Source organism: Stegodyphus dumicola, chromosome 5 (assembly GCF_044657685.1).
Source record: "Stegodyphus dumicola isolate Sdum_Otavi_A_Nest chromosome 5, ASM4465768v1".
Classification (NCBI taxonomy): Eukaryota; Metazoa; Arthropoda; class Arachnida; order Araneae; family Eresidae; genus Stegodyphus; species Stegodyphus dumicola.
In genome coordinates, this window is record NC_140772.1 from 158,694,559 (window position 1) to 158,705,348 (window position 10,790).

Here is a 10,790-nt window from a genome sequence, read left to right on the forward strand (position 1 = left end):
TAGCTTAAATAAGGAAGGTTTCCCTGCCCTTCCGACAGGGAAAAGTACAGAAAACACCAATAATTCGAGCTGGGTTAATAGCGAAGCTAACTTTTTTGACTGGATTAAGACCCAATTATCTAAAGCAAAAGAACTTTTTACAAGGTTCAAAACCTCCAGGTCATTGATGACTAAAATTGAAATCGGCATGGAAGCCATTGAATATTTTACCAATTTAATCTATGAATTTTAACGCCCATACGAGAGCGAATAATAGTATCGATATAATTCATTCTTCATCTCAGAATCGCATTTTTTAACGCTAATGGCGTTTTCAGGCAAAAACTTGAATTAACCGAGTTCCTGACCAATCACGATGTTGATGTCATGTTACTACGTGAAAAGCATCTACAGCCTAGTGAGAAATTTAAAATTCATGGCTATCGTATTATTAGAAATGATAGACTCCGAGGCAGAGGAGGAGGGACTGCAGTTCTCTTATAAAAATCATATAAAGCATAACACAATAAATTTGCAGAGTACTGCTAGGATAGAATATACCGCAATACTTGTAAATAGCACCCCAAATGAAAAATCTTCTAATTATAGCGGCTTATAACCCCCCGATAGATATTAATCTGCAAGTTCTAGATATTCTTACGTCTTTGAATTTTCCGACGATCCTGACCGGCGACCTGAACGCGAAAGATTGCTCCTGGAGAGCCAGAAGAAGTAACAGAAATGGAAGACTACTTTTAAATTATTTAAACGCAAGAAATATTAAGCTTGTTGCACCTAATAAGTATACTCATTATTGGAGGAATAATGGAGACATCCTGGATATTGTTTTGTTCAAAGGAATTACCCAGACCCCATATTTAGAAGTTCTCGAGGAGCTTTCTTCTGATCATTTCCCCGTGATCTTTGATTTTTATGGGTTCTATCCTACTCCGCCACTAAAGTTAATTAAAAATCCGCACTAAAGTTAACTGGAATCGTTTCACGGAACATATGAACAATCTGCCCTGCAATCCCCTACTTAGAGACTGTGGTGAAATCGAAAGCGAAATCTACTCCCTCACTTTAAAAATTCAAAATGCTATCAAAAGTTCGTCTTATGAATGTAAGAATTCCTACACTGGAAAACTCCCAGATGATATCCTAAATACTATAAAAGAAAGGAATAGATTAAGGAAAAGGCATAACATCACTCAAGACCCTACCTTAAAAAGGCAAATTAATTATTTAAGCAGAAAAATTTCTAATGATATTAATGATTTTAAATCAAGCAGTTAGGAAGATTTATTGAATAACATAGGCGCAGATACAAACACAGTTTGGAAAATTGCTAATGCTATGCGGAAAGAAAAGACGAATCATGTCGCACCGTTAAATCACATGGGCTTAAACCACCACTTCGAAGCTGACATTGCGAATGTCTTCGCTGATACGCTGAAGGAGACTTTTCGGCCAAACCCTACGACCGACCCACAACACGAAGAGGAGATCAACAATGAAATTAATAGCATCAAAGGCAGAGATAACCAAGATTTTATTAAATTTGTTTCACCAGGTGAAATTCAGTACATCATCAAAAGACTTAACATCAGGAAAGCCAGAGGTTTTGATGGAATAAACAATCGAGCCTTGAAAGCCAGGGGCGTAGCTAGAGGGGGCATCTGTCCCCGGGTGCAGAATCCAAGGGGCGCCAAACTGATGTTACGACATTTTAGAATTAAATGTTTTCCATCCTTGGCAAGCAATAGGGGGCGCGAAATCTTCAGTTGTCCCTGGGCGCTGAAAACCCTAGCTACAACTCTGTTGAAAGCCCTTCTCCACAGATGTTTCGTACGACTTGCTAACATTTTTAATGCGTGCATAAGAAACTGCTACTTCCCCTCTCAGTGGAAACACTCTATAATTATTACGATCTTAAAACCGGGGAAAACCCATCGGAAGCAACCAGTTATCGTCCCATCAGTTTTACCGGTGATTGGCAAAGTATTCGAAAGAGCTCTTGACTCAAGAACCACAAGTCACCTAGAACGCCTTGATTTGATCGACCCAATGCAGTTCGGCTTCAGAAAGCACCACAGCACGACCCACCAAGTACTTAATGTTGTAGAATTTATTTCCAGAGCTTTTTCCACAAGACAGGAGTTGCGGCGTGTTTCCTAGACCTGGAGAAAGCGTTCGACAGAGTCTGGCACGACGGTCTGATCTATAAAACCAATAATTGCATGTTCCCCGTCAGTTTTGTGAAGCTCATGATTTCTTATCTGAAGAGAACTTTTCAAGTTCGGGTTGGAGATACTCTGTCACAGAAGAAAGTAATACAAAGTGGGGTACCGCAAGGCTCAGTTATCGCACCAAAGCTTTTTAATATTTTTATAAATGACTTACCTAATCCATTGGGGTCTAAAACACTAAAATATGCAGATGACACAGTGATTTTGTCGCAATCAAGAAGCCCGCAGTTAGCTCTAAACAACCTCCAACTCTACGTGAACGTTGTCGCCGCCTGGTGTCAGCTCTGGAAGGTAAAAATTAATACCTCAAAATGCATTATTGTTCACTTTCGTCGCTACAGGAAAAATGAGAGAACAAATAGTGACATAAAAATTGGAAATGATATCATCCCAGTCTCTTCGTCCGCTAAATATCTCGGAGTGATTCTTGATGAACGACTTAGCTTTAAAGACCATGTAATTAACCAAATTACCAAAGCAAATAGAGCTTACATGTCTCTCTATAATCTCATAGGACGGAAATCTAAAGTTAGCCCTAAAAATTAAACGTACTCTGTATTTAGCACTTATTAGACCAATTTTGCTTTATGCAGCCCCGGCCTGGGTCACGGCGTTAAAGACTGAACGAAGCAAAGTTAACCTCCTGCAAAATAAAATACTAAGAGCGATGGTTAATGCGCCTTGGTATGTTAGAAATACGATCATTTATGAAGATTTAAAAATTAAACCAATATACCGGAGCAGATCCTAATGGATGCTCACAACGTTTTTGAGAAAATGGAGAATTCGCCAGTCAATACTTTGGGAGAACTTACGAACTATGATCCCACTGTGAAAACGACCTAGGTCATATCACCATAATGTAAAGTGGTAGCTGTAAATATGTGTATAGTTTTATCCAACTTATCTCCTTTTATTGAAGTATTTAAACAAGCATTTAATACTAGTATTTATCCAAGATTTATTTCATGTTTGTAAATTTGTGTTTGTGTTTACTACTAAGAACATGGACTTAGTGCCTGGACAGGCAAAGACTTTTAGTGTTTATTTGTACAAAGTGTAAATAATTGAACTCACCATGCCTACCACTGTGGATCCAAACGTATTGGCTATTACCGGTCACGTGCTACTCATACCCTGAATTCTTAAGAATTAGATATTATTCTCTCGAATCTCTCTCACTAAGCAATTTTATGTTCTTCAATCAGGACTCAGTTGATTTTCATGACTTAAAAATTGAAATTTTTGCTATTATGTTAGTGTACGCCACCTTAAAGCTCCGATTGCCTAATTGACTCTTATTTTCGCCTTCGGGTGAGTGGCGTGATAGCGTCCTAAATTTTTTCTACAACTGTGAATGGCCGTATGGCAAGTTAGAATGATCAGGTTTAAACTCTTAGAAGTTGATGCCTGTAGTGAAAGTAAAGCATAAGCATAAGCTCGGATGCTCAGTCTTGGCTTGGCAGCCATTCGAAATGGAGCTCCCGATAAACGTTACCGCCAAGTGCGAAGTGCGCGCAGTTATTCGATTTTTGAACGAAAAAGGCATTAAACCGGTTGAAATTTACCGCCCATTGACGGAAGTGTATGGATGTCAAAAACGTTCGCAAGTGGTGTAGAGAGTTTACAGACGGTAGTACTGAAATTGATGACGAAGAAAGTAGCGGGAGGCCGTCAATTGCCGACGAGACAATCGCGAAAGTTGAGGAACTCATGCGTAAAGATCGGAGGATCCGATGATGAGGTTCAACGCTTCCTGAAGGGCATGGCGGCAAGCTGGTATGACATGGGCATCGTAAAACTGCCACAGCGTCTACAAAAATGCATCGACCGAAATGGTGATTATGTTGAAAAATAAAGTATTCTTCAATCTTTAAAGTGATGTAGCAATTATAGAAAATAAACGGTTCTTTGTATATCTAAAAATATAGAACTTTTTTTTTTGCGATTGCCCTCGTACTTAAAAATACCAGATCACCATTGAACAACCCAACCATAAAAAACTGGTCTTTTTTATCTTGTCCGCGCTTTAACTAATAGGATCACAGCTGAAGTAAAAGGTAAAACTATTTATTAATATGTCAACCTGTTGGTTACCCAGACTTAGAACTTTGCTAGCTTGCATTTAAGCAGAAGTTTTTACAGCAGATTTATAGAATTAAATTCTTTTAAAAATTTCCCATTCATGTAAAACGAAATGACTAAACATTATTGCAGAAATAAGAAACAGAACTTCATCTTATCATCTTGATGTTAAACAGTTGATTATCCAACAAAAAATTTATTTATTTACAATGGATGACATTTTCCAGCACCAGTTTAAATTTAAGATTATCTGACATGGGAAAAACATTTTTCTTGAAGTCCTGTTTTAGATATTTTTGCGTGTTTACAGAATTAATTCAAATTCACAACCATCTACTATGGCGTATGATGAGTTAGCAATTTTCTAAAACACACGAAAACAACTGATTTAGTAATTTTTTGAAAACGCGCCAAACTGGACTGTAATGTCCAGTTTTACCAGTTTATGATATATACAACTCCAGCATTATTAACTTTTATACTTCTCTTTTTTAATTCTTACCATTAGTTTGAACAATTATACGTAATAACGATTATATATGTTTGAAAACATGTTCTTTATATAAAAGCAGTAGTGATCACAAAAAAGCAATATATATATATATCACATAGTTAAAGATGAAAGTTTTAAAAAATAAAATATGCATGTATTTTCACAATATTGCATTCCTGAAACGTATTCTTGGCTATTCAATCATCATCCAGTCAGGTTTATATTGGACATACCAGATTCTTTTATGCACATAATTTCACTTAATAAGGTTAACAGGGTTATTTATTTATTTTGTTTAAGAGTGAAAATAGTTTTCATGTAGGTAAACAAAGAAATGTAATCTTGAACTGGCTACTAAGTACATGGAAAGAAAGAATATCTGAAGAAGGTATGTACTACTTTTAATGTTAAAAATGTTGGGGTTTAATCCTAGTATACAGTGCACACGGGATTTGGCAACGTTATAATGTAAATGTGACATATATGGTGAATAGTAAATGGGTCATTTTGGTATTGGCGATAATTTTCAAAATCATGCTAAGGCTGACTGTATACTAGGATATTACCAATGTTGGTAAAAACAAAAAAATCTAGCAATGCAGAAATCAATCATATAATAGCTAAACACATCTGTAGAAACAGTAAATAAAAAAATAATTCCAGATTTAAAACTTAGAAATGGTGAAAGCATAATGTTCATCATATTTTATTAAAACATGTGGCTCAACGCACAATAATTTGTACAACTCTGCATGAAAACTAGTTAGCAGGAGAAAAATTAAAATACATTGTAACGCTGGATAAAGCATAGGTTTAAGTAAATGACTGACATAAAAAAATATCTACTTAATATCGAAAATGAAAGAAAAAAAATGTGCTTTTGTTAATGCGAAGTCTCAGTAACGGGTTTTTGGCGCAGAATTCAGGTTTTCTTCTGCAAAGAACCCCTTGGCGACAGTGCCTTTATTGTTGAGAAGCTTGGTAATGGTAATGGTTTTAGCAATATGGTTAAGTTTTGAAATAAACATTATACAAAGCATATACAAGTCAAATATAGCATTTTGAATATGAAAGTTAAAAATTAGCTAATAAACATATTAAGCAATGTAATAATCAGTGCAATTAAATTGCTACCAAAAAAGCATGTTAAGCATATGCAGTTAAAAATGAGTTCAACATAGTATTTAATAGAATTCTGGTTGGTAAAAAATTATGTTAAGCATAGTTGTTTCCTAAAAAGGCATGCATTACATAAAAATGGAACTTGCCTAAGCCACTTCAGTTAGAGTATTATAGAATATATTTCGCGACGAAAGCAATAATCTTTGAAAATTGCTTCAATGCAAGCAAGCCATGTCTCACACAACAAAAATAATTTCTTACATTTGTTGAATCTGCTGGGTTATCAGGTTTGAATTATTATCGCTAACGTTTACATTCACCTGGTTCTTTGCAGAAGTGTTTCCAAAAAATTAGGGCTTAGAGTAGAGAGAAGGATACCCCTTGTATTATCGTGAAGTTGTTGTTTCATTTATGGTAGCCCGAGTAGTTGAATGTTATGGAAACCCTATTGTGGTGCAATTGGTTGCATGACTGCAGTAAATTCGTACGGATTTCTGGTCTGTGTGTTGGATAGGAAGTATATTACTTGCTTTGTGGTTTAGATGGTAAAATTAATTTGAAGTTGCTGTAAGATTTGGAAAAAAAGGTGAAAAGAGCATTACTTGACTGGTATGTAAATGAAGGTTTACTTAGTAGCCATTATTAGGCGTTCTGTTTGTAGGAACAAAATGCGTATGGTCAAACATTGCAATGGAGGATATTTTTTACTCTTATTTTGTGAATTTATGTAGAGATGCCAGTATACGGATTCTAGTTTAGATAATTTTAGAAAGTTTTTGGATGCTAAGGAATTTTGTTAGACTGAAGACGTGTTGGTTAATCTTTGGATTATGGTAACTTGGCAATTTTTTCCAAAAAAAAAAAACAACCCTGACAGTTTTTTTTGTTTTCACGAAGTAAAGGCTTTTTTTTTTTTTTTTTTAATCAACATTTTTTTCTAACAATCTGCTAGCCGAATTACGCTTATGCTACAACCTTTATAGAACAAAAGTGCTTAATCATGACGAATATTAGGTGCGAAATTGGGAGAATGTGCAGAATCGCCCACTGCTTGCAGCATTTTTAAGAATTGCACATACACGGTATCCATGTACACGTCGACCTATTTTCACTTTAAAAAACATCCCAGAATTGCACAAAAATGGCATTGCGCACACTCTTGACTTTATCCATGTACACTGCTAAAGTCCTAGCTAGTAACCTTTATTGCCTTAACAAAATGTCGTCAAACTACCTGTTACTATATTCCAAAGATTAGCCGAAGTGTTAATTCATAAATAAGGTAAGTGGATATTTCCTTTGTGTAGTGCAAAAATTACTTTCCTTTTTTATGTTATTTCATTGTTTGATTTAAAATATAGTTTATTAAGATTATATATTTTTTTGTTGGCTGCTCTTTTGACTTTTTAAGTGAATATAGTTTGATGTGTACGTGGATAAAGGGACTGCGCAATGCCATTTTTGGCGGTACATGGATACCAAGTTTGTGCGATTCCTTGACTTGTTATTTTGGCTTTGCGTAGCGATGAACTTAGCACCAAAAATCGGCGCTAGACAAAGACAAAATAACAAGTAAAAGAATTGCACAAACACGGTATCCATGCACACATTGACCTATTTTCACTTAAAAAAACATCAGACAATTGCTCTTGACTTTGTCCATATACACAGATATATTTTCACTTAAAATGCCAAAGAAGCACCTAATTCTCATTAAAAGTATATTTACGGAACATTCAACTACTCAGGTTACCACACTTTTATTAAGGCCCTTGTTAATGTCTTTTAAAATTGAAGATTCATTTTGGAATTTAAATTTTCTTAGCTCAGAATACCAGAATAGCCCTTGGTGACCCAAAACTTAAATCTTGCAAATTAGGTTCACTTGGGGAATAAACTTATACAATAATAATGCTTAAATACGTTTAAAATACAGTGAAAAGGTAGCTTTAGCTACTTTTTGAGAATGAAAGTTGACACCTGGATTTCTGTACTAAAAAATGCCTAATGAAATATTTAGAAAAAAATGATTTAAGAACTTAAAAATGACATGCAGAGACTCTCCCCAAACACCAATATTCATACATTAATAACTTCCGCTCAATATTTACACACTATTTAATAAGGTAAATTTTTATATTACTTAACTAATTTAAAATGCCATACTGGCAAGCCACTTTATATATACCTCAAACTAACTATTTATAAACAGTAAATTTAAAAAGAAGTCAAAATATTGCTTAATGAAATCTATACAATCATTACACAACTCCTTTTTCAATTTATAACCAAACAACTTTCTTACCTGATTTATAACATGCAGGAAAATACCTTTATTTCATAATTACTTAAGCAAGATGAACTATTTTACAACTCATTCTAAATGTAAACATAAAAAGCTTGTTCTTTTTATTAAAACTTCCAAATTATTTTCCTTAAGAAATATCACTTTTAACATTTAAAACACTCATTTTCAGCTTGAAAATTAAACATATACATAAAAGCTATTTTGAGAATAAAATAAGTTTCAAAATTTCATACTTTATTTTATCGATGCCTGTAAGCAAGTAATGCAGAGCATGTTGAGCTTCAAAAATTAACAAAAAACATATTTTATTCAAGAGCTTTATTAATGCTGCTGGTGTAGCAAAATATTATGCTTAAATTTTCAATGCAATAACTGCATTCATTTCTTCTGCACAAAAAGGTACAATTTATGCATACAGTTGATGTTCGAAATCATGAACAAAAGAATTTTTATGAAAACTTAATTTAACAATTAAAAGAGCAATCATGTACCTTAACCTAAAAATGAAGAACTGAGAAGATTATGACAGCAAACAAGACTTGTTATAGTCAGTGTTGATAAAAAAATTAAGCATTATGGTCCATATATTTTTTTTTTTTAATTAATTTTATTCTTTCATTGCTTCTTCTGATGGTTCTTGGCTATGACTCACTTGAGGAGTATCCTCCTTTTTCTTAATTCCAGACAAAATGTCATCAATACGTAACAACATAATAGCCGTCTCAACAGCAGTTTTATATGTTTGTAGTTTAACAACTAAAGGTTCCCATATGCCATAAGCATTCATATCTACAAGTTGACCAGTTTCTCCATCTATACCCCATGTGATGTTTCCTGGAGTTGCATGTTTAGCCCGAAGAGCCGTAAGGGATCTAATAACATCTCCACCACAATTTTGTATTAAGGTACGTGGAATAACTTCAAGAGCTGAAGCTACTGCTCTGTAAGGCCACTGACCAATACCAGTCATACTTTTAGACTTTTCCATCAATCTTTGACTAACTGCCATTTCTACAGCACCCCCACCAGGCACAAGGTATGGTTCTAAGACAACATTACGAGTAACGCACATTGCATCTTGTAAGCTTCTCTCCACTTCCGAAAGCACATCCTTGCTTGCGCCTCGTAGAAGTATAGTACAAGCTTTAGGATTTTCACATTCTACAACAAAGCAGAAGTATTCATCTCCTATTTTCTCTATTTTGAAAAGACCAGCTTTAGTACCAATATCTTCCTCATTCAGCTCATCAACACGATTTACAACAGTAGCACCGCAAGCTCTGGCAATTCTGTTGTTGTCCGTTTTGCGGACTCTTCGAATAGCCGTAATGTTAGCTTTAACAAGATAATGTTGGGCCAAATCACTAACACCCTTTTCTGTGAACACAACATCTGGTTTAAATTTTATGATATCAGCACATAGATCTTGTATGTATTTTTCTTCTAACTGCAAAATTTTGGTGAAATCTTCTTCTTTAGAAATTTCAATTTCAGTCTGACTTTCTCCTTTCTTGTATTCCAAATTACAATCAAGCAGCATAATTCTTGGGTTTTTTATGTATCTCCGCATTTTGGGATGTGTTACATCTTTATTCAACATGACACCATCTAAAACTTTAGAATCTTCAATCGCACCACCAGGTATCTTCTCTACTTTAGCATAACGTTTAATATCAATCTCAGTACGACCGTTCACTTCCAATTGTACAGTTCTAACAGCATCTAACGCGATACTACAAGCTTTCTCACCCCATTTTCCCACGACTTTTGTTCGTAAGCAACCCATAATAATCTTTAACATCATCTCTGAATTATCAACATCAACAGGAATGGATACCTGAGACTGTAATATATTCACAGCATCATCTAAAGCTTGACGAAATGCATTTATAATTATTGTAGGATGAGTATTTTGTTCCAAGAATGGTAAAGACTTATGAAGCAATTCGCCGGCTAAAACGATTACAGATGTAGTTCCATCTCCAACTTCTTCATCTTGCGTACGACTGATTTCAATCATTGTTTTCGCAGCAGGATGTTGAGCTGTAATTTCTCGTAATATAGCATTACCATCGTTGGTCATAACTACTCCGCCCATAGGATCAAGCAGCATTTTTAACATAGCTCTAGGACCGAGGCACGTGCGAATGACATCTGAAACTGCTTTTGCCGCTAAAACATTCTGAACCTGAACTTTACGTCCCGATTCTCTAGTTGTATCTTGACTAAGAACTAAAATTGGAGTACCACCTAGTTGCATCATGTTAAATATTGATTCACACTCAGGTAATAATTTAATACCGTAATAACAATCAGTTGCTACGCAATGGCCGAAAAGCGATTTTTTACAGTGACAGTCATGAGCAAATTATTGAAGTTTCCGGAATAGGATAATATAATTCGGACAAGAATAATAAACTCACAGATTACTTTTTAATTAATTAATTACTGTTAATTAAAATAATATGTATATCAATAATTTAGCTTTCAATTCCAAATAAATTCTGTTGTTTTAGTTCTTTACTTCAAGTCAGTAATTTTTTTAATAATCAAA

At 34.7% G+C, this 10,790-nt stretch overlaps 1 protein-coding gene across 1 annotated transcript; it reads right to left on the reverse strand.

Moving 5' to 3' along the window:
* Positions 1–8,539: 8,539 nt before the first annotated feature.
* CCT3 (chaperonin containing TCP1 subunit 3) lies at positions 8,540–10,593 on the reverse strand. The gene has a single exon (XM_035365244.2). It carries the CDS (start codon positions 10,497–10,499, stop codon positions 8,844–8,846), a length of 1,656 nt encoding a protein of 551 aa, XP_035221135.1. The 5' UTR covers positions 10,500–10,593; the 3' UTR covers positions 8,540–8,843.
* Positions 10,594–10,790: the final 197 nt, after the last annotated feature.